General features: G+C 38.1%; 1 protein-coding gene across 2 annotated transcripts in view; it reads left to right on the top strand.

Annotated features, from left to right (window-relative positions):
- Positions 1–25,731, top strand: part of SRGAP1 (SLIT-ROBO Rho GTPase activating protein 1) — a 326,848-nt gene that overhangs the window by 201,578 nt on the left and 99,539 nt on the right. For both annotated transcript variants that reach the window (XM_033221401.1, XM_033221400.1), the window contains exons 5-6: positions 11,346–11,528; positions 12,004–12,132. In XM_033221401.1, coding sequence (XP_033077292.1) covers positions 11,346–11,528; positions 12,004–12,132 — 312 coding nt within the window. The remainder of the gene's footprint in view (positions 1–11,345; positions 11,529–12,003; positions 12,133–25,731) is intronic.

Genomic DNA, 25,731 nt, shown 5'->3' with positions numbered 1-25,731 from the left:
ATTATTTTAATTATTATGAGATTAATATTTGAAATCATGGATTCGATATCAGTAGAATTTTAGAGTTAGAAAAGGCCTGAGAGGGCACATAAACCAACCACCTCCTTTGTAGGAGTTAGATAAATCTTGCCCTAGAGTCACACAGTCTCTGCATGGCAACTGAAGGCTCCAACAGAAAATAAAAACTGGAATAACAGTATGGACACTGCTTTCATATACTACTCCTAAATGTCATCCTACACTGTTTCCTCTGAGCTTCATCAGATATTCTCCTTTTAAAGGATATATTAAAATTCTCTTGAAAGGAAGCCTTTTGCACCCAGAAGTTATGCGATCAATTTTTCCTTCTATGATCACGCCTCTACTTTGTACTTTGTCTTTCATCCTACACTTTTCAAAGTGCCTGAGGTATAAAGTTAGATTTGATTGTCTCCCTAATTTTGATCCTGTGGAGAGACCTCATGTTGTCATGTTGTCATCTCTAATAGATGAGGCTTATGCTGAGGACCAGAAAGGCTGAGATTACAGAGTTATTTTGCAGCAAAGCCAGGACCAAAATCCAGGTTTGTTGTTCATACACCTCTCCATTAAAAATGCTACTCTGTAAATTTATTAGGGGCAAAATCTCAATATGCTATGGTGTTGCAGGACTTTTCCTTAGTTCAGCTAAAGACAGGGTTCTTTGTCCCATGGCCATGAAAAATTTAGACTCATAGACAATTTGAATGGTAAGACAGGGTTTTATTTGGTGGAAAGGAAGAAAAGGGGAAAACAGAAACTCTGCATAAGCCAGTGTCCCATGCTCCAGTGCTTCCCCCACTGGAAGATTGAATCTCGGGTTCTATACAGGAAGAGGAGGGACCAGCTCCTTCCCACTGCAAAGGGCCTAAACTTCCCGAGGCTTCACCCTGTGAGCAGGCCAGTTGGCGTTTCTCCAGTGACCCGCCTCCCACCTGGCTGTGTCAATGGCAGTATAAGATACTTCCATTTTTTTATAAATAGTTAAAAATTCTGCTTCATCAGTCAGATCTCCAGATTAAGAGAGATCCTGAGTTTGCCCCACCATCGGACTGCTTTGTGGATCAGAAGAGAACTGGTTTATCCAGCAGCCAGGCATGCAGCAGGCCTGGGCCAGCACAGAGTGACCCAGGGCAGTGCCCTGACCAGAGCCACAGACCTAGCTCTGCACATTCGTCACCCACTCCTGCCCCCGACAACCTACCACAAGCCCTCACAGTCACTTTTGAAATTCTGGATGACGTGATTTCCTATTACAAACAAGTGACATGAACTTTCAAAGCAAAAAAAAAAAAAAAAAAAAATCTGCCTCATGTTTCTTCACTTATTATTGATATTGAGCACATTTCAAACATTTCTTTAGCCTGTCTGTGAATTTTCTGCTGCATTAATTGACCCATCTGAATGTATGAGTATTAGTGCTTTTACTTTTTAGCAATGTACATATTTTCATATAATATTCATGTAATTTTTGTATCAGACATTTTATCTACATTACTTTTTTAGTCATTTTTTGTCATTATGCAAAGTATGCATAGAGGGAAACATCACATTGTACCCCATAAATATGTACAATTTTTATGTGTCAATTACAAATAAAAATATTTTTAAGTCCCCAAAAAGGAAAAAAAATGCTACTCTGTATGATTACTCCAGAAACAAAAGTGTTAACACTACACTGAACAGAAGCTGATTATTTCTGTGATTTTTCTTAGCCTTATTTCTTCCCTTTGCATATGTGGTCTCTATTTTTCCCTTTGTTTTGCTTAGTCTCCGTATCTCTTTTGCCCTGTCACTTGGTTACTTGGCAGTCCCTAGCCAGCAGGGTGCAGTGTCGTAGACAGTGCCTTTTGTTCAAAGCATTTGTTTGGATTATAAATATAATTTGATGATAAATTCAGACTGTTATGCTGATTTCATTTCAATGGAGTCACAATGTATCTCAAGTTTGCTTTGATAAAAAGACCATTATCTCATGCTATTTAATTGTTCACCTTGGTCTGTTTGCTCATTCTAAAGAGTTTTGTGGCCAAGTGCAGTGGCTCACGCCTGGAATCCCAGCACTTTGACAGGCTGTTGGGGGTGGTGGATCACCTGAGGTCAGGAGTTCAAGACCAGCCTGGTCAACATGGTGAAACCCCATCTCTACTAAAAATACAAAAATTAGTCCAGCGTAGTGGAGAGTGCCTGTTATCCCAGCTACTCTGGAGGCTGAGGCAGGGGAATTGCTTGAACCCAAAAGGTGGAGGTTGCAGTGGACTGAGCTTGTGCCATTACACTCCAGCCTGGGTTACAGAGCAAGACTCCATCTCAAAAAAATAATAAATAATTAAGACTGGGTGCAATGGCTCACGCCTGTAATCCCAGCACTTTGGGAGGCCGAGGCGGGTGGATCACAAGGTCAGGAGTTCGAGACCAGCCTGACCAAGACGGTAAAACCCCGTCTCTACTAAACATACAAGAATTAGCCAGTCACAGTGGCAGGCGCCAGTAATCCCAGCTACTCGGGAGGCTGAGGCAGGAGAATTACTTGAACCTGGTGTGGGGAAGTGGCGGAGGTTGCAGTGAGCCGAGATCACGCCACTGCATTCCACCCTGGTGACAGAGTGAGACTCTGTCTCAATCAATCAGTCAATAGAGCTTTGCTAAAATTTTTAACATATGTACTGATATGGTTTGGCTCTGTGTCCCCACCCAAATCTCATGTTGCATTGTAATACTCAGTGTTGGAGGTGGGACCTGGTGGAAGGTGATTGGATCATGGGGGTGGTGCTGTCTCATGATAGAGTTCTCACAAGATCTGCTTGTTTAAAAGTGTATAGCACCTCCCACTTTGCCCTATTCCTCCTTCGCTGGACACATAAGACATGCCTGCTTCCCCTTCACCTTCCACCATGATTGTAGGTTTCCTGAGGCCTCCCCAGCCATGCTTCCTATGCAGCCTGTAGAACTGTGAGTCAATTAATCCCTTTTTCTTTATAAATTACCCAGTCTCAGGTGGTTCTCTATAGCAATGCAAGAGCAGAGTAATATATAAATGGAAATATTACTGATTTTCTAACTTTTACCTCTATTAGAAACAACAATCCCTCCAATCATGGAAAAATTATTACCTGTTATTAAAATGAATTATTTAATGGCATTCTTTTCAAATATCAATAGCTGACATTTATTGTGCACTTACATGTCAGCCTCTTTCTTCTGTGCTCTTCATATGTGTTAACACATTTTATCCTCCCCGCTACCTTAGGCAGTGAGTAATATTGTAATTCTGATTTTACAGTAAGAAAATTGAAGCACAGAAAGGTTAGGTTACTTGCCAAAGACCTCACAGCAAGTAAGGGCAGAGGCAGGATTTGAACCCAGGCAGTCTGTCTCATGAGTCTGAGCTCTTAACCATGAGTATGCTACTTCTCAAAGTGAATTGTCCTGTAAATGCTACTTTGCAAGTATAATTGAAGTTTTGTAAACTTTGCTTTCACTGATTTATGAAGAGCCATATTAACCCAGGGAGAGAAGGTGGGTTTGTGAAAGTTTATCATTATAACAGTCCTGCTGACCACTTGTGACCTCAGGGATCAGCAACTCTTTCAGCCCCGATGCTGGGAACAAGAAAAAAAAAAAACTTTCTAGTGTCACTTGCAGGCCTTAAGTGGGAGATGGGGATGGGATGGAAACTGAGAAACAGAGACATCCATTGTAGGTATATGTTAAGGGCTGGCTTCTCATGCCTTTACATCCTTTATGTAAATGAAATATATTATCCATTTTTTCTCTCCCTAATGGGCTTCCGGACTTAAATATAAGCTGATTACAAAGAAGCCTGGGAATTTTTCCCTACCTACTCAGCCTTCCCTGAAGTCCAGCAACTGCCCCTATCCCATCTCTGCATATATCCACTTCCTGTTTGTAGTGCAGTAAGAGTAGGCTGGACTTTGTGTCATCCCTACTGGGGAGAGATTATGTCTTTCATCTCTAGTCTGAAGGCCTAGCACAGTGCCTGGTATTCCGACACTCAGTAGCTGTTTGGTGGATGAATAAATAAAATCAGTATACATTGCACCCTGAAACCCGGGCTAATGTCTGCCTGATTTTAGGGTTACTGTCACCATACATTGAAAAAGGTGCTAATTATAAGAGGTGTGTGTAGATAGGCCAAAAGCATTTCCAAAGTGTGAATTCAGGAGTGTTTTATAAACATGTAAGTGTCTTTGCAGTCGCCTCCAAGACCATCCTCCCTGATACATTATTTTAGTTTTTATGAGGTTTGGGCTAGCCCAGTTCTCAACATGAAATAGCAAAAAGGCATCTGTTGGTCTGCTTTTATTGTACCTCAGTTCTCTCTGCTGCTTTGGGAGACAGTGGCCTGCACCTGTCTGCTTAGAGCCTGCCTATGAAGGCCCAAAGCTTGCACTGTTACTTCTACATCATACCTTAGACACTGTCAGGAATCATAACTAGCCACCGTGCTGTGTGCTTACATTCTGTCATTTCATCCCCATTTTACCTTGGAGGAACTGGAGCTCAGGGACATTAGGAAACTTGCCCACTTAAGAAATGGTGACACTGGAACTCAAATCCAGGTCTTCTTGGTTCCAGAGTCTGTGTTCATCAGCAGGTTTGGCCAGGTATACTAAAGAGCAAGAAGACTGGAGATTGCAGATGTAAAGATCATGGCACACAGTGTCCTGAGTGCTCTTTTTGAGAGAATTCCTGCCCACTACCACTGTTTCAAGCCACTAGAGAGACAGCTTGCCCAAGGAGAGGCTATAATCTGGAGGGAGGTACTGTGGCTGTGTTAGGTTCCTGGGGTTCAGCTCAAGGTGGCCCTGGTGGCCCTGCTTTCCCGACGCACCTGAGAGTTTCCTGGGAAACAATGGGCTTGGGCTTCCAAGGCTGTGGTACTATCCCAGTAGTTTGGTTAGTCTGGCACTTGCAGAAATTCAGCTACAGTTAGAGTCCTCTTATGTATTGATTGTAGAAAATAGATCTTTATCTTAGGTAGTTGATAAGAAACCCAAAGAATGTAGTTTCTCAGAAGAGCTTTTAGTGATTAATGGATTTAGTGAAGCAGCAGGCTATATAGAGTTAGGAAATATTGTCCCTAATATACTGTTTTTCATCTCCCTTCCCTGCTAAACCACCACATCATTTCTTTTCTGAGAGGCCATAAATTCCAACACTAACCATATTTCACAAATGACTTAGAACTATTTGTCATCCCATTAGTCCAATCCCAGGTATTTATTGCTAGTGCTATTTTGGAAGCCGGGAATAGAAAAGAACAATGCCAGGTGCATTGTAGATGTTTAATAAATATTTGTTAAGTGAATAAATGAATGGGCAAGCTTCCTATAAAATGGGTTCTTATCCTTCATTTGATTGTCACCTATTTTACTCATACTGTATATGAGACAGTTTTAAGAATCTGAAGGTACATAAACATGACTGGTACCCTTGCCATTCTTACAGGACAGTCCACAATCTGGGTGGTACACAGAGATCTGTGACATATAGCTAAAGTGCTGTGTGCTGAAGAGTCTGAATGAAGAGCTGTCTTGAAAGACAATACTTGTCTTGACAGTCCGAAGAATAAGATCCCTCTGGCTGAGAAGCCAGGGAACACTTAGCCATAGGTGAGATTTAAGCTTGCCGTGGAGAATGGGTCAAATGTCAAAAGGAGGAGGCGCTGGTGGGGGATGGCAGCTCAGGGACTTGCTTGGGAGAAGCTGCAGAGGCAGGAATGCATAAATTCTGGGGAGGGAGCTGTAAGTGACTGACTCAGAGTGGTACACAAATTGCTGCTTGGATGGGTGTTGGGACCAATCTAATAGCATTGAACTCCATGGTAGAGGGAATCATGTCAAGTTTAAGAAAAGGTCGAAGAGCATGGTAACAGGGAAAAGGCCCTATAACTGTCATCGTGGATTCTTTTTCTTATTGTCCATTCCCTCTTCCTTCATACTAAACGAAGTCACTCCAGGCCAGTCTGCATATCTCTACCACATTATTATTAAGACACTGCTTTGACCATATTGTATGCAACACTATGGATTCACCAACACCTATAGAATACATTATGCCCTTCTTAGTGGGGGTTTCAAGACTCTCTGGCCCATGCCAACTTATCTAATCTTATCCTTCAGCTTGTTACCCAACCATCTACTTTCCAAGTTCTTCCCTGGACCCCTTCTCTGCCATCTTGGTCTGCTCATGCCCAACTCACCTGTGCACTTTCCTGCATCCCTGCCTTATTAGAACTTTGCGTGTACCATCTTTCCAGTCTGCATGCCCTCCCTTAATCTGTGCCCATCAGAACATCAAAGGCCCATTTTTTAGTCTCCAAAAGTTTAAACTTTTAGAAGATGGAAACCAAGTATTTCTTTTTACACCCATCAGTGGGTTATGGGTGGTAAGCACCAAGTGCATGTTGAATACATAAATATCTTCATCCCCTCTTTTCCTCCATTCCTACATAGAACTAAGAGTGACTGTATCCCTTAGATAAAGAGGCCTTTCAATTGTACAACACTTTAGACTTTCCAAAGATTATGGCATAGCAGTCCAAAACACCTCATCTGAAGCCAGGCTGTCTGGGTTCCCACCATTGCTCTACCAGCTGTGTGACCTGGGACAAGTTATGTAACCTCTCTATGCCTCAGTTTTGTCATCAGCATAAAGGGAAGAATAAAGGTACCTACCTCATAAGAGTTGCTAGAAGGATTAAATATGTTATTTGTAAAATGTTGAAAATACTATATCTAGCACATAGTAAGCATTATATAATGCTTGCTAAAGTAAATTATACATATATATGTACATATCTGTATTAGTGGTACTGTATGTATTGTGTACATAGATATTTACAGTAAATACTCAATAAAATTTAAATTTAAAAACACACACACACAGGGACACACAATTTGGCATCCATGATGACCTTGTAAAGTAATCAGAGGCATTAAATAATTTCCGCACACATAGTAATTATAGATCCATTCCTGGGATCCATGTCTTCTAACTTTCGAGCCAGTACTCAAAAAATAGAAACTATAGCATTAATCTATTGATCTTCTCCAACACATATAGTTTTCAGCTATATAGTGATTTCTTAACACAAAGTATTAAATTTGCTACAGGTATTTTTATTATTTTGATTTAAACTATGTGAGTAGTGTCAGATACATAATATGGGTGTGTCAATAAGAAAAAAATATTAACTTCTGTGCAAGTTATCATATAGGATATCCCAATCTCCTAAGGAAATTCATGATGTAGGTCATTTTCTACTTGACTGTTTTTTCAGCAGTTGAGGAAAAATGGAGCAAGAAAGATAAATTAGGTGTATTGAACGGAGAATTATGCATGAAGTTTTAGTAGAGAAGAATTCAAACAGGAAAATATGCTATGGGAGTACATTTACGTGGCTATATGCCTGTCAGGTCATTTGGTATGCAAAGGCTTGTGTTTGCATTAAGCTGTTGGAGAAGCTGTTATTTTCTTTGCAGTATGTATTCAAAATGCACCTGTAAAAAATAAAAGCTTTCCTTTACTTCTCTGAAAAAGAAAGAGAACTGTCTGTTATTTTAAATACAAAATACATTTGACTTCTGTCAACAGCTTACATTTTAAATATTGCAGTTTGTACTCGCATTAATTTGTACTCACATTCATTATCTGCAATTAGAGTTCTTGAAAAGCTTTCAGCGTTTATCTCCCCAACTTTTAAAATTCATTCATTGTTAACATTTTAGTGAATAGTGGAAACCCTGAATCAAATTGGAAGACTCAAAAAAGAAATTTGCTTTCCAGAAATTACCACTGAACTAGGTAGAGAATCCTCAGCGATTGTGCTGAACCACATTATGATGAGATACACTCTTTTCTCTCCAGCGTTAGGTCAGACTCAGATGTTTTCCTTTTAACCCATACTAGTCAATAAGGAACACCCTGCTGGCAGTCAGCGCAATATCCTTTCTCTTATACTAAGGCTTATTTTGTGCAAACTACCTGTTTATACTAGTCCTCAGTGTCCAAGTCAAGCAAGAGTCAGAAGTTCAGGTTTTTTCTTTGCGATAATATATTTAAAAGAAATATTTCTCAGATTCTCAGGGTGGCCTGAGGTGCCTTTTCATCCAGGTGTAATGAGAGTCACATGGTCTCATTTCCTTCTTCCTGTTAGCAAGAATACAGACAGCTGAGCAACTCCTGTGTGCGTGTGTGTGTACACCCTGTCATTTTAAGATGTAACTGGAACCAAGACCCAAATATAATAGTGTGTGGGTTTGCTTCAGACAGGGAATAACAGAGCCTAGCCTAGAAAGAAATGCAAGGTGTGTGTAGATTCGTTGACCTTTTGCTGTTTGCCCAGCTGCAGGGTGACTCCCTTTTCATTTCCCAGCTGCTCAGCTGCTTCCTACTGCTATTTTATTTTTCTTTTAAACTGGAGTAGCCAACCAAGCTTCTCCCAGACAGGTTCAATAATTATTAAAAACAGACAACTTTCCAATTACACATGGCTCAGAAAAAGCTGCCAGTGCTTTATAGTTTAGCCCTAACTTTGTTCTGGCTCTGTAATGCCTTTGACCTGATTTACTAGCTTACATTTTTAAGGAAAGCCATCATCAGATATTATGAAAATAAGTAAAGGTTCTTTGTTAACCCCGTGTTTTACTCTTCAAAATAGTCGTCTAGAGAACATACGTTAAGTTGAACCATAAGAAAGTACTGATTTTCCACCTTTTTAATAACTTACAGAAGCAGCAATTTCAAATGGATTAACCTAAATAAATATATTTATTCCAGTGATGCTTCCGGTCTCAAACCATTTGAAAACTCATCTCTTGAAATAAGAAAAATCAAATTCATTACTTGAAAACATTGCATTATTCTCAACTTCTTACACCTGAGTTATAAAATTGGCTCTGAGTAACGTGTGGTTATTTGCATATGAAATGAAGTCTGTCTTCTGGGGATGAGAATTTGACATCATTTATAAGAAAGTACTGCCACAAATGCTTAGCATTGGGTGCCGAGCTCGGGTGTGCTCCTCGACACATCCTTTGCATTGGAGTCATCACACCTTACATGTGTTGTTTCTTTTAAGGAGTATAATTGTGCTCAAAATACACAGGTTTTCAAATTCACCCAGATGTCTGACATCTGAAAGCATATTGAAATTATATTGGAAAAATTATGATTTTCAGGTAAAATCTGTGACTCTGAAATCTGTGACTGTTATTCTCCTGTACCTAAGAATACAGAGATTACATACAGATTTATAGATACTATTAGGAAAATAATGAATAGCTTGTTTATTATTCGAGAAAATGTTTATTAAGCACCTATGTTGTCTGAAATACTTTCAGAGATACCACTATAGACCAGTTTGTTTTAATTAGCCGAGTTTAAAATTGGCAATATTTTGCTAAGTCTCAAAAATGTGCGTATTCTCTAACCCTGCAATTCTATTTCTAAAAATTTGTCCTAAGAAGTATGACACAATTTTATACACAAACATTTTTTGTAACAATAATATAGCCAAAATGTGTAATAATTGAGGATTCATTCTATAAGTTTTAATACCTTATGAAATTTTTATGTTCTATATATTCCTAAATTTATTAAAATTCAAATTACATATATCATTTCTAAGAGAAGAAATTAGATACACATCAAAGGTTTTTAACACAACTTTATAAAGCAAATAGTTGAAATATCCTTAAATTTTTAACAGTGGGGAATTAAGTTATGGCACAGTCATATAGAAAAATACTATGTAGCACTGAAAATTATGTTTAGAAGAATATTTAATGATATAGGAAAATGTGCTGATATATAAGTGACAAAGGACATTGTAATCTAAAAATTATAAATATAGGATGGTCTCAGTTTTTTAAAGCGAGAAATCATATATGGCATTTTATTTTATTTATTTATTTATTTTATTTGTTTGTTTGTTTGTTTGAGGCAAGGTCTCACTCTGTCACCCAGGCTGGAGTGCAGTGGCGCAATCTCAGCTCACTGCCACCTCCATCTCCCGGGCTCAAGCAATCCCCTCACCCCAGCCTCCCAAGTAGCTGGCTCTACAGGTGCACGCCACCAGGCCCAGCTAATTTTTTTATTTTTGTAGAGACAGGGTCCCGCTGTGTTGCTCGGGCGGGTCTCAAACTCTTAGTTAGGCTCAAGCAGTCCTCCCACCTTGGCCTTGCAAAATGTGCTGGGATTACAAGCGTGAAGCCACCGTGCCCTGCCCTTAATTTTAACTGACATCCCCTCACTACGGTAGCCAGCCATATATGGCATTTTTAAAGGAAGAAGTGTGTGTGTGTCTGTGTGCATGTGTGTGTGTGTGTGTGTGTGTTTTCATAGAGAAAAGGCTGGAAGGCTTTATACTAAAATCTTGTCAGTGATTATCTTTGATTGCTTTTTATTTTCATTATTATTATTATTATTATTATTTGAGATGGAGTCTCACTTTGTCAACCAGGCTAGAGTACAGTGGCACAATCTCAGTTCACTCCAACCTCCTCCTCCCAGGTTCAAGCGATTCTCCTGCCTCAGCCTCTCGAGTAGCTGGATTACAGGTGTGCCACCACAGTTGGCTAATGTTTTGTATTTTTAGTAGATACAGGATTTCACCATGTTGGCCAGGCTAGTCTCAAACTCCTGACCTCAAGTGATCTGTCTGCCTTGGCCTCTCAAAGTGCCAGGATTACAGACATGAGCCAGTACGCCTGGCCTATTTTTTTGTTTGTTTTGTTTTTGTTTGTTTGTTTTTTTAAGAAAATAAATGTTTTCTACATTGAACATAAAGTATTACTTTGTGGTCAGAAAAACAATGTTTTTTCAACTAAAACTATGTATGAACCTTAATATTTCCATTTTTTACTTTGACAAATAGATTTTATGCAATAAAATTCCTTTAATAAAGACTGTACGAATTTGGATTTGGGTTGGGCTAAAATTGATCCATGAATAAATGGTTTATTCTGCAAATTAATAATGTAGAGGAGATTTTACAGAAATACTTTTAAGCTAAAGAGAACTTTTCAAGTACATTGAAAAGTATGCATAAGACTCCGTAAATCATTTTTTCATCAAATCCTGCCCCCTAAGTGCCTTTTCCTGGCAGATGAATTTGCGTATTTCTGTGTGCTTTATGTAGAAGCAGTAGTCCATAATTCACTTATTTTACTGACAATTTGACTTTCCCTTCTGCCATTTGGAAGGTGGCATGTATATCGTATATGTCCTATAAATGGTTCCCATTCACTCTCTCAATTACAGACAGACATCTTGTAACGATTTGGGTCACTTTTCCACAGGTGATGAAAACATACCATATGTATCATGCAGAGAGCATCAGTGCAGAAAGCAAGCTGAAAGAGGCTGAAAAACAAGAGGAAAAGCAAATTGGAAGATCTGGTGATCCAGTCTTCCATATTCGACTAGAGGAGAGACATCAACGGCGAAGCTCTGTAAAGAAAATTGAAAAAATGAAAGAAAAAGTAAGTGAAAAGAGATAGCAGAACTCCTCTGCCTTCATTTGAGGAGACAATACTAAGAACACTGATGCAATAGCTGATATCCACACATTGTAAATTATTGTGAAATGACATGCATTTCCTCCCATGGGAATGAGAAATGTTTAAGAAATGTAAAAATCATGTAATAACAGCTGGACATCATTTAGTGGTGAATGCCAAGTATTCAATACACAGTGTGGAGAACTTGAATATTAACAGGGAGATTTCATTACAAATGGGCCTGAAGCCCAAATACATTGTTGTTATTCCCCATAGCTGGGTAATTTTAGTTTGCTATTTAAATCAGATTCAAAATGTACTTTTGGCAAAGGACTTTGAGGGTCATTTGTATATGTGGAATAAATTGTTAAAGTTAATAAAAATTCATGTATGTTTCTCTGTCTTGATTAAAAATGACTGCGTTTTTTTCCCACTGCCTGGATCTTCTTCATTCCAGAGACAAGCAAAATATTCGGAAAATAAGCTAAAATCAATTAAGGCACGGAACGAATATCTCCTAACACTTGAAGCCACCAATGCCTCAGTTTTCAAGTATTATATTCATGATCTTTCTGATTTAATTGATGTGAGTACTTGAAGTTTTTGTCTTTCCATATTAAAATGAAATTAACAATAACCATATTTCATTGATTGGAAAATACTATCATTTCTTAAGACTGTTATTTTACGTAATACTCAGAAAGAAAAAAATACTTTTATTTAAATTATCCATGATACGAAGACACTATCATCTGTAAGATGCATGTGAAAAAGTGTGCATCCTAAAACCAGTGAAAAATAAATGGTTAGATTCTGTGAAGCTGTGAGAAGCCTGGTAAACTCAGCTAAAACAGGGCCCAGTCATTTGCAAGTTATGTAGTGGTGCAGCCCTAACTGCATTCACTATTTCAAAATGTATTTATTGGGCCCCCACTATTGTGAGATGCTGAAGCTCTCAGAAGCCATACACAGCCCTTACCCTCTAGGATTTCAAGTGAAGAAGACAGACTTAAGAAATGACTACATGGATGATTACTTTCTTACAGTTGTGATCATTACTGGGATGCAAAATAGAGTGCACATAAATGACATTTATAGGCCGGGCGCGGTGGCTCAAGCCTGTAATCCCAGCACTTTGGGAGGCCGAGACGGGCGGATCACGAGGTCAGGAGATCGAGACCATCCTGGCTAACACTGTGAAACCCCGTCTCTACTAAAAAAATACAAAAAACTAGCCGGGCGAGGTGGCGGGCGCCTGTAGTCCCAGCTACTCGGGAGGCTGAGGCAGGAGAATGGCGTAAACCCGGGAGGCGGAGCTTGCAGTGAGCTGAGATCCGGCCACTGCACTCCAGCCCTGGCGACAGAGCGAGACTCCGTCTCAAAAAAAAAAAAAAAAAAAAAAAATGACATTTATAGATGTATCTAAGTCTCTGTACATTCTCTCGTAGGATATGATATAAAAAAGCAGTAATTAGGTTTATTTAGAGCTCTCCAAATACATATTCATTGTATGTATGCGGTGTTTACTGCCGTTATTCCCCAAGTTTAACCCTCCTCATTATTCATTCATCCTTTCATTCAGAAAACATGTACTGAGTAGTCCAGTCATTGTGCTAACACTATAGGAGGCTGCAAAGATGAAACACAAAAATCCCACGTCTAAAAATGCCGCTACCTGCCAATAAAAGATAACAGGTGATTAAGTGCCATAAAAACGGCACAGATAAAGTCATAGAGATTCAGAGGATTACTTGCTGGAATTGTATTCATACACTGCTTTGTATTAATTGGATTCAACAGTTTTATTGTAAAATATTTTATTTTACAATAAAATAATTAGCCATCATAATTTAAACATACAGTAGGTTAAAACAGCTTCATTTTTCTGGTGAATTTAAGTTCCATGTATTTAGCTGTGCCAAACCATTTAGCCACAGTTTGGGATTTCTATAAAAGAATTGTTGAGGGAAGGAATTATTTTTTAGCTTATTAACACTCTGATGTGCCTCTTTTTTTTTGAGACAGAGTCTTACTCTGTCACCTGGGCTTTAGTGCAGTTGCAGTATTTCAGCTTACTTCAACCTCTGCCTCCTGGGTTCAAGCAATTCTTTTGCCTCAACTTCCTGAGTAGCTGGGACAACAGGCGCGTGCTACCACACTGGCTAATTTTTGTATTTTTAGTAGAGATGGGCTTTTGCAATGTTGTCCAGGCCATTGTTGAACTCCTAAACTCAAGTGATCCACCTGCCTCAGCCTCCATTAGAGCTGGGATTACAGGCCTGAGCCACTATGCCTGGCCAGCCACCTCACCCAGCCTCTGATATGAATGTTTTCCTTTTTGTCTCAAAACAATTGTATCCTATAATATCATAATTTGTTTATATAGAACCATGTAGTAATAAATAAAACCAGGGAAAATTTTCTCTTTTCACTTTTTACAAAATATTTCATTCAAGTAATCATTTGATTATTTTAAATGCAGAAACTTTTTGTGTTGCTTTAAATACTTATGTCTTCCAGCACCCTGATGAAATAAAAGGAGCTTTTTCTGTTACACTCCTCCTAGATTTCCTAAATAAAAGATTTTACTCAGTTTCCTGAGTAAAAATAAAGAATTTTATGACCCCAGTTTTCAAACTTAAATCTGTCAGGTTTCTCCAAGGTATAGGGAATATAAAAGAACTAATCCTATATAACTTATTTCTTGCTTTTTTGTTTAGGGTTCATTTTGTTTTATTTTTATTTTTTTTTTTATTTTTTTATTTTTTTGAGATGGAGTCTCGCTCTGTCGCCTGGGCTGGAGTGCAGTGGCCGGATCTCAGCTCACTGCAAGCTCCGCCTCCCGGGTTTACAGGGTTCATTTTGGTAGTGATTGGAGTACTTGGCCAAATCCAAACCACTTTTTTTTTTTTGAGACAGAGTCTCGCTCTAGGCTGGAGTGCAGTGGCACGATCTCGGCTCACTGTCACATCCACCTCCCAGGTTCAAGCAATTCTCCTGCCTCAGCCCCTTGAGTAGCTGGAATTACAGGCGCTCACCACCACACCCGGCTAATTTTTGTATTTTTCATAGAGATGGGGATTCACCGTGTTGGTCAGACTAGTCTCGAACTCCTGACCTCGTGATCCACCTGCCTCGGCCTCCCAAAGTGCTGGAATTACAGTCGTGAGCCACCGGGCCCAGCCAATCCAAACCAATTTTAATGCAAGAAAAACTCCCCATGTATCGAAAAGTGTTTCTTTAATACCTACAAGGTACTAAGCACCATTCCTGACAATGGGAATCCAGCAGTGAATAAAACCGAAGGCTTCACCTTTATTGACTTTATGTATGAATTGGGAGACAAACTATAAATGAATTTATATACATAAAAGTACGTGTATATACACACACATATAAAATAAGTCATGACAGTGCCATACAGAAAAATGCAACAGAGCTATGGAGGTGCTTTTGATGGAGTGTCCAGGAAAAGCCTGATACTTGAGCAGAGGAGTGAGTTGCAATGCCATGCAGCTATGTGGGGAAGGAATGCCTCACACAAAAGGACTGGCATATCTAAGGGTGCAGAAGCAGAGGTGTGTCTTGCCATCTGAAGATGCTCATGGAATAGCAAAGGAGGCCAGAATGGCTGCAGCTGAGCGAGTGAGGAGGAAGGTGCTAGGAGATGAGATTGGCAGAAGTCCTATCACTTAGGATCTTTTGGGCAGGGAAGGGGTTTGAATTTTGTTCTATGTATGATGGGGAGCCATTGAAGGGTTTTTTGAGCAGGGAAGTGACATCACCTGCGTTACATTTTAAAGATTCACTCTGGCAGCAGCGTGAGAAATAGACTAAAGGAGTCAGGAGGACACCAGTGAAAACAGGGAGCTATAGCAAGAGTCTTTGCAGTTGCCCAGGCTAAAGATGATGCTGGCTTGGACTGGTGTGGTAGTGATAGACCTATGCAAGTGGTTGGATCAAAATAGATTGAAGACAGAGCTCATAGGAATTTGCTGCCATGTGTGAAAAAGGATAGAAATGACTGCTAGGTTGAGGTCCTGAAAAATGACTCCTAGGTTACTGATAATGCCATCTACTGAGATGGGGGCCCCAGGGGAGAAGCAGGCTGAAGTGGGAGTAGTAGTCCTGCTATGTCTGTGAAAACTGAGATACCTATCAGACATCTGTGTGGAGATGTAAAGGAGCATCCTCAATATTCTTGGGATGTATCAAACTGGAATCACATGTCAGGATTATGAGAGTCATCACCATCATTGTCATGGATATTTATTGAATGCCTGCTATGTAACAGGCAGCATAATCTCATCTAATCATCACAACACTCTGAGGTAAACAGTGTTTTCTCCATTTTATAGATTGAAAAAACAAAACAAAACTGAGATTTAGCTAGGCTAGATAACTTGCCTAAGGTTATGCAGCCAACCAGAGGTAGGCTTCAAACTCATACATTTTTAACCTCCAGATCTAATTGACTCTGACCTAAATAAGTAACTGTTAAATATCCCAAGTGATATTCCATTTTTTAAAAAGTTGGACTTTTGAAAGATCAGTCTTAAATTTAAAATGTGAACAGTTCTCAAATAATATAATGTAAGAAATTGGAAAAAATGATACGAACTTGGTTTGTTGTATATTCAACTGAAATTGAGTACTCTGTTAGTGAAAGTAATTTTTATGTTCCTCAACTCACTTTTAAGGCAATTAGAGTGTGAATATATGTATTCTAAAATGGTTGCTTATTTTGTAGGAATCCAATTTGCATATATAGTGGTGATCCTAACAACCATTAAGCTTGACCCTTCCTGGTGAAAAAAAAGAAACAGGTTGATTATTATGCAGAGGTATCTAGAATTCTTCATGCATTGTGAGTTTATTTAGCAAAGTACATCTTATACTGAGCTATCTAATAATAATGAGAAGAGCTGTAATGCCTCTGGTGAGAAAAAGTCAAGACAACATTTTTAATGCACAGCATTTTGTCTGTGAAATGACATGAAAGGCAGTAAATGTATCTTGATAAATTCAAAGCATTATAAAGAGTCAAAGAATTGAAGTTGAGATCTTTTTATGTAAACCCCCAGTTTCCCTTTAGCTTCCACTCATGCCAGTATCTGTCTTTTTTCTAACAAATTTTCTTTGATGAACCATTATGAATGGATCTATTGATACCACAGAAAAGTCACAAATTTTCCATAGAAACTATTATTATAGAAGCAGTACATGTGTATTGTAAAAAAACAGAAAATACTACAAGCAAATATAAAAGATCACTTTTTAATTTTAATTTTTAATTTTTATGGTAATAATCACATCAGGGTAAATGAGGTATTCATCACCTCATGTATTTATCATTTCTTTTTGTTACAAACACTCCAATTATATGCTTTTAGTTATTTTTAATTGTGCAAGAAATTACTGTGTAGTAATTACTATGTAGTAATTTATTGTACACTTAAATGTAGTCACCCTGTTGTGCTGAAAAATACCAGCTGTTATGCTCTTATTCATTCTATCTAACTATATTTTTGTACTTATTAACTATCCCCACTTCCCAATCACCTCTACTACCATCTATCTCCGTAAGTTTAATTGTTTTAATTTTTAGCTCTCACAAATGGGTGAGAACATGTGAAGTTTGTCTTTCTGTGCCTGGCTTATTTTAACTAATACTTAACGTATTGTCCTCCAGTTCCATGCATGTTGTTGCAAATGACAGGATCTCGTTCTTTTTCATGGCTGAATAGAACTCCACTGTGTATATGTACCACATTTTCATTATCCATTCGTCTATTGATGGACTCTTCAGTTGCTTCCAAATCTTGACTATTGTGAATAGTGCTGCAGTAAACATGGGAATGCAGATATCTCTTTGATGTAATGATTTTCTTTATTTTGGGTGTATACCTAGCAGTAGGATTGCTAGATCATATGATAACTCTATTTTTAGTTTTTTGAGGTATTCCCATACCATTCTCCATAGTGGCTGTACTAATTTACATTCCCACCAACAGTGTACACGAGTTCCCTTTTCTCCACATCCTCACCAGCATTAGTTCTTTCCTGCCTTTTAGATAAAAGTCATTTTAACTGGGGTGAGGTGATCTCTCATTGTAGTTTCGATTTGTATCTCTCTGATGATCAGTGATGTTGAGTACCTTTTCATATACCTGTTTGGCATTTGTATGTCATCTTTCAAGATATCTCTATTTAGATCTTTTGCCTATTCTAAATTCAAATTTTACATTTTTTCCTGTTGAGTTGTTTGAGCTCCTTATATGCTCTGGTTATTTATCTCTTGTCAGATTGATAGCTTGCAAATATTTTCTCCCATTCTGTGGATTCTCTCTTCATTTTGTTGATTGTTTTTTTGCTGCACAGAAGCTTTTTAACTTGATATGATTCCATTTGTTCATTTTTGCATTGTTTGCTTCTGCCTCTAGGGTGTTACTCAAGAAGTCTTTGCCCAGACCAATTTCCTGGAGAGTTTCTCCAGTGTTTTCTTGTAGTAGTTTCATAGTTTGAAGTCTTAGATTTAAGTCTTTAATCCATTTTGATTTGATTTCTGTGTATGGTGAGAGATAGAGGTCTAGTTTCATTCTTCTGCATATGGGTACCCAACTTTCCCAGAACATTTATTGAAGAGATCTTTCCCCAGTATAAGTTTGTGTTAGCCCATTATCACACTGCTATAAAGAACTGCCCAAGACTGGGAAATTTATGAAGGAAAGGAGTTTAATTGACTCACAGTTCCACATGGCTGGGGAAGCCTCAGGGAACTTACAAACATGGTGGAAGGGGAGGCAAACACGTCTTTCTTCACATGGCACATGGCTGGGGAAGCCTCAGGAAACTTACAAACATGGTGGAAGGGGAGGCAAACACGTCTTTCTTCACATGGCAGCATGCAAGAGATGTGCCAAGCAAGGAAAAGTCCCTTATAAAACCATCAGATCTTGTGAGAACTCATTCAGTATCACAAGAATAGTAGTGAGGGTGGTTGTCCCCATGATTCAATTACCTCCCACCAGGTCCTTCACATGACATGTGGGGATTATGGGAACTACAGTTCAAGATGAGATTTGGGTGGGGACACAGCCAAACCATATCAATGTTCTTGGCACTTTTGTTGAAAATGAGTTCGCTGTAGATGTATGAATTTATTTCTGAGTTCTCTATTCTGTTCCACTGGTCTATGTTTATGCCAGTACAGTTTTGGTTACTATAGCTTTTGTTACTATAGCTGTTTTGGTTACTATAGCTGTTTTGGTCACTATAGCTTTGTAATATAATTGAAATTAGGTAGTGTGATTCCTCAAGTGTTTTTTCTTTTTGCTTAGGATGGCTTTGGCTACTGTAGGTTTTTTGTGGTTCAATATAAACTTCAGGATTATTTATTCTATTTCTGTAAAGAGTATTACTGGTATTTTCATAGAGATTGCATTGAATCTGTAGACCACTTTGGGAAGTCTGGACATTTTAACAGTACTGATTCTCCCAATCCATGAACATGGAGTATCTTTCCATTTTTTTGTATTTTCAATTTCTTGCATCAGTGTTTTATAGTTTTTATTATAGAGATCTTTCACTTCTTTGGTTAAGTTTATTCCCGGGTATCTTTTTATATGTGTAGCTATTATAAATGGGATTACTTTCTTGATTTCTTTTTCAGATTGTGTGCTGTTGGCATATAGAAATGTTGATTTTGTATCCTCTAACTTTACTGAATTTGTTTATCAGTTCTAATAGTATTTTTAGTGGCATCTTTAGCTTTTTCTAAATATTCAGATCATATCACCTATAAACAAGGATAATTTGACTTTTTCTTTCCCAATTTGTATGCTATTTCTTTCTCTTCTCTGATTCCACTATCTAGGACTTCCAGTGATCACATCCTTACCACCTAAGGTCATCATTGTTAAAGCTAGACTTTCTCTATGTCTGTATACACACATTTTTAAACCAGAAGGACAGTATGAAATAATATTTTACATAGAGCATTCTAACCTACTTTTTTAAATCAATAATCTTTATCCTTCCATCTCAGTAGATTTTTGTCTCATCTAATACATACCACATTTCCATTTGTGACCCCAAGGAATGTTTCACAGCTGATGTGTCTAGGCAAGACCTGATTTAGGATTACACACTATGTCTGGATGGTATGTCCCTTAAGTTTTTTTTAATCCAGCAAAGTTCTTTTATTTATTCATTCATTTATTTATTTATTTAGAGATGGAGTCTTGCTTTGTTGCCCAGGCTGGAGTGCAGTGGTGCAATCTCGGCTCACTGCAACCTCCACCTCCCAGGTTCAAGCAGTTCTTCTGCCTCATCCTCCCAAGTAGCTAGGATTACAGGTGCGGACCACCACGCCTGGCTAATTGTTTTGTATTTTTAGCAGAGACGGGGTTTCACCATGTTGGCCAGGCTGGTTTCAAACTCCTGACCTCAAGTGATCTGCCTGCCTCGGCCTCCCAAAATGCTGGGATAGCAGACGTGAGCCACCATGCCCAGCCTAATCCAACAAAATTCTTTGTTGAAGAGACACGGACAGGTGTTCCTCAGAATGCCCCAGCTTCTGGATTTGTCTGTTACCTCCTTATGTCATTTATCCTGTTTCTTTATCCTCTATATTCTTGCAAGTTGAACTTTCGATAAAGGCCTGATGAGTTCAAGTTAAGCACTTGGCAATAGAATACATCATTAAGTGTATTGCCACATCTTATTTAGGCATACCACAACATCTATTTAACCCATCAACAGTGATGCTAAAATTGCTGTCTTTGGGCGATGTGACTTCGATTTCCTACATTTTATAGTTAAGTCTTCCCTCCTTACAACAGACTATGGATATTTTAAAACCTCTCAGATTTGGATTTTATTACATTGGAAATATACTAATTTGGAACTCAGCAACATCTGAGCTATAATTTACTTTGTTCAGCAAAACTCTTTCTTGTAGTAAAAATTAATGATGTAAACTAAAGGGGAATAACAATTTTTAAAATGTTTTTAAGCACTTCAGACTAATCAGTTTACATACATATCATTGACACTGTATTTAATGGAATCTTCTTTTGTTAACTACTACAGCTAAAACTTTTAATAATTCAACACTTTAATACACAAGTTTGTCTTTTCTGTATATTTAGAGGTGATCTAATGGTTTTAAAAATATTTAACAATTTCCAATTTTTATCTGTTTGAGATAACCTTTACCTATCAATATTAGTTTGAATTACTAAAGTGCATTCTCTCTTTCTCTGTCTGTCTCTCTTTTTCTCTGTATCTCTCTGAGAAATTGCTACCAATGTAGAGAATCTCTAATGATTTATAAATAATGGTTTTTGGAAGTCTACTGAAATTTATTTTTAGTAAATCTTACATACTTAATTGTGCCTTGTTAGGATCAATGAATGAACATTATGATGAGTTCCATCACTGAACATGACTCCTTCATAAACTTAGTAGGTAAAAATTAATTTCTTGATCAAGTCCAAGTTAAAAATATTAGATATCAGAACTCTAAAGTTTACTGATATTGATGGTAATTCAATGAAGAAGATGGCTCAATTGTTAACCAAGTATCTATTATTTTATTTCAGCTGAAAATATTTGAATGTAGTATACCAAACAAGGGTTGGACACTTCTGGGTACTCCAGATATTGAATTATGTCTCGGGAGAAGGGAAGGAATTGTGATTGGGGAGGGGGAACTTGGAGAACTTCTGAAATATCAGTAACATTAAAAGGAACATAAGCTGGGCACAGTGGCTCACACCTGTAATCCCAGCACTTCGGGAGGCTAAGGCAGGCAGATCACCTGAGGTCAGAAGTTGGAGACCAGCCTGACCAACATGGTGAAACCCTGTCTCTACTAAAAATACAAAAACATTAGCCAGGCATGATGGTGGGTGCCTGTAATCCCAGCTACTCGGGAGGCTGAGGCAAGAGAATCACTTGAACCTGGGAGGTGGATGTTGCAATGAGCCAAGATCGTGCCATTTACTCCATCCTGGGCGACAAGAAGAAAAGTCAGTCTCAAAAAAAACCCAAAAGGAACATATGTGTTTTGCACTTTTCTATAAGTATGGCATATTTCATATTTAAAAAATAAAAAGGATGGAATTACTAAAATGATAAATATATGCCTTAAATATGTTTAATCTAAAGCTTACCAATATAGTTTTACCTGCCAATCTTTTAATATTATAATTTATCTTTTTGTTCTTTGTTTTTACTATGCATTATATACTTTCAATGATTTATCTGTTGTACAGAGTTCAGAGTAATCTTCCTTTACACAAATCACTTTAGTTGTGTATTATTTATAATTTTTAGTTTTGAGGGGTTTTTTGGTGAAGAAAAAATATTCTGCACATTTACAATGTTTTCACAATCTTGCACAGTTGTTACACCTTTGCCTCATCTAATAGCAATTTTGTTTACTCCTGAGTCTTTCCAACAATTTTTTAGACTTATTTTATCAGTTTATTTAATAGTTAATTAAATTATAGTTATAATAAATATAAATGGCACAAATATTGCACAGTCTGTTCTTGGAGGCATACAGATGAATTGTTGGAGCAGAAATGTAGAGGAGTATTAGAGAGCACCTACTGGCTGTGTGTGTCCACATTGCCATTGGCATTAGTCACTATGCTTTAGAACAAGGGCGGATAAACTTTTTCTGTAAGGGGACAGAGGGTAAATATTTTAGGGTTTGTGAGCCCATATGGTCTGTGTCACAACTATTCAACTCTAGTGCAAAAGTAGCTATAGATAATAAGTAAGCAAATGGGCATGGTTGTGTCGCAGTCAGACTTTATTTACCTTTCCAAGCTCTGGGCTGGATTTGGCTCACAGGGTCTGGTTTGCCGATCCTGATTTATAAAATGAAGCAAGTGTTAGTTAACCTGGAGTATCACTTAAACAGAAGACTGTTGAGAGTGCTTCTCCTCTGTCTCTGAAGAAAGTCCTAGATAAATTTTAGTTTGTAAAATAACAGTCTCCTAGTTTGGAATCAAGTGGGAAGTGGAACACAGTGTTAATTTCACAACAAATAAGGACTTTTATTATGTCATGCTAAAGAATAAATATGAATTGTAAGAATAAGTATATTGCAAATATATTGGCCAAAGGAAGTTTAATTGGTTGGGAGAATAAAGGTATCATTGTAGAGGAAAATAGATTGTAGTTTTTGTAAATAACAGGTTAATATCTGTGATAATTATTATCCCAATATTAAGTGCAAAAGAGCCTATAACTTATTATCCTGTAAGAATGAGAATATGTTACAACCAGAAGAAAAATCATACAGGCAACAAATATTTGTAATTGAATGCTGAGAGTTCCAAAAGATTGTGATTTGCTAAGAGAAAAGAATTAGGGTACAAGTCTTAATGCTAGGATTCTCTGATCTATAATCAGATTCAGCACGCTGAAAATACGGAATTCTTAAAGCAACTGGTTTTAGAATTGCATTACTAATAATGTAGCCTCTTCCAGTTCAGTTCCACACCTTCAGAATGTATTCAGAGAAACTCAGTCCTCAACAATAAAATTCTATTAGTGCTTTCCCCCAGAGCACCTGCCCAGTAATAATAAAGTATTTGTCATCCTTGCAGTACAGTTTCATGGTCTCCAGTTTCTCCCTATAAACATTTGCAGGTTAGTTGAGAGCGTGAAAGATAAATCTTTGTTATTATTATTATGGAATATTGCCAAGGAATAATCCCCTACTCCAGCCAGTTTTCTTCATAGCGATTATCTGTCACATGTGTTTTATTGGCCATTTATGCAGAATAAGATTGAAATTAGATTGCATCATATATTTCATGCCATCCTTTTTTATCTTTTGTGAATAATCAGCTATGTTAAAGCTTTTAGCCTTACCTTTTTTGTGTCTTGGGACATGTGTTTAATTAAAAAGCAGCTTATTCACAGTTCAGAATTTTCTTAGTTTACTTTTCCCCCATATAACGGTATTAAGATTTATCCATGAAAACCTGTCCCATTGTAGTACTGTATTCCCCATTAGACCTGAACTCCTATTAGGAAGATTATGGAGAGATCATGTTAAATGGTTAGGATATTGTAGTGATCATGTAAACTGATTTAGGCATGGTTTATCCCTTTGTGATAGGGTATTTAAAAACTGAAATGAGTTGGATGACTGAAGTAGTTGGCTTTTAAAGTTCTTTTCAATGGAGGTTCCAGGGGCATTTGCTTAAAGGAAGCTGCACCGATCTGGTTTCCTCCTGCAGTAAGGGCTGTTCTTTCTCTTTTCTCATTCTCTAGTGCTCACTTATCCTTTTGGTTGCACTTCTGAATATTGGGAGTCACCTGAGGCAGGATTTCTTGCTTCCATGGCTTAAATACTATCTGACAGCTCCTAGATTTTTACCACCAACCTTGATCATCTTCCTGGGCTTCATATTTGTACATCAACTCACTACTGAGCATCCCTATCCAGATGTCTAACAGGCATCTTGAACATGTAAAACACTCAAAACACAACTATTTATATCCATTTGCCCTACTGTCATCATCCTCCACACACATAACTTTCTTCTTAGTCATGTTTCACACATCAGAAAATAATGCCACTTTCTGCTAAAAACCAGTTCTCTTGTTCCACACATATAAATTCATCAGCAAATCCTGTCATCTTTACCTCGTAAATGTCCCAAACCCTGCCGCTTCTCACTAGCTGTACTTGCAGTTTCCTAAATAAAGCCTCTTCATTCTTTGACTGCACTATTGCAGTAGCTTCCTAAGCTTCCACTCATATGTTCAAAAAATCCATTCTCTTCCCAAGCAGCCAGAATATTGAAAAACATCAATCAACGGGAGTTTAAGACCAGCCTGGCCAACATAGCGAAACCCCGTCTCTAATAAAAATAAAAAAATTAGCTGGGCATGGTACCAGGTGCCTGTAATCCCAGCTAGTTGGGAGGCTGAGGCAGGAGAATCACTTGAATCCAGGAGGTGGAGGTTGCAGTGAGCTGAGATCATGCCATTGCACTCCAGCCTGGACAACAGAATGAGACCCCACCTAAAAAAAAAAAGAGAGAGAGAGAGAAACATAAATCAGATTTATCAATTCCTATTTCATATTCTCCAAAGACCTCCCATTGTCCTTAGAATAAAATCCAAACTATTCACCAAGACCCTGTATGAACTGATGCCCACCTACATTTAGTGTCATATCTTGCAACTTTTCCCTTAGTCACCATACATCAGGTACATTGGCCTTCTGGGTTCAGAACCACCAAACTTTTTCTCGCCTGGGGCCTTTGCACTTTTTGTCTGGAACACTCTTCCAGAGCATTGCAGGACTGACTGCTTCTTTTCTTTTATGTTGCATTTCAACTGCCCTATATAAAAGGACAACACCCTTTCCCCTAACACTCTCCCTAATCCTTTGACCCTTTATCTTATCCATAGCATTTACCATCTGGCCTGTATTTAATTGGGTTTGGTTTGCTCATTGTCTCTCCTTTCTCATTATTTGATTCAGGCTGGTTACAGAGATTTTAGCCTAGGAAAAATGAGTAGCAGCTCCTCTGAAGGAAATGATTGTCCATTGGTATATGGGTGGGAGATGTATTAGGCAACAAGTGATTATTTGGCCTGCTCATTGACTCAGGCATATGCAACTCACTCCTGTTTGCTACTTTGTACCCATCCCTATCACACAGATGTGCCATTTTGATCTTTTCATTGCTCAAGAGAAAACTCAAAACAACTTTTTCTAAATGCTTGGTTACAGTTGTTAAAACAACAAGAAGAGTTAAATTGTCAGCTTGCTCTCCGTGGACCTTCAGGAACCCAGATATGAAAACTGGTGTGTAAAAGTTGCCTGTAGATATTTAGACATCTGGTTCAGTCCTGCAAGATGCCTATCTCTCACAAAATGTGTTTGTGGTTTCTAGGGTGAAATTCTGTACAGTTAGGAAAATAGAGAAGGTCAAAGAGGTAGTTATGCAGAAGAAATCCACTTTCTTCATTTGACTACTGTGTAAAAGCTCTGAACTTTTCTATTTCTGGTCCATTATAATTCACTTTGCTTAGGTTGCACTATTTTGCAAGAAGGCTCAAAATAAGGTGTGGATAGAGTCTATACCCAATATCCATGGCTTTAGAATGACCAAAGCCAGGCTTATTTAAACCCAGAGATAAG

This window comes from Trachypithecus francoisi, unplaced genomic scaffold (assembly GCF_009764315.1).
Source record: "Trachypithecus francoisi isolate TF-2019V2 unplaced genomic scaffold, Tfra_2.0 Lachesis_group11, whole genome shotgun sequence".
In the NCBI taxonomy this organism is placed as follows: Eukaryota; Metazoa; Chordata; class Mammalia; order Primates; family Cercopithecidae; genus Trachypithecus; species Trachypithecus francoisi.
The sequence above is the reverse complement of the archived record's forward strand: the minus strand, read 5'-3'. Positions and strand labels throughout refer to the sequence as shown.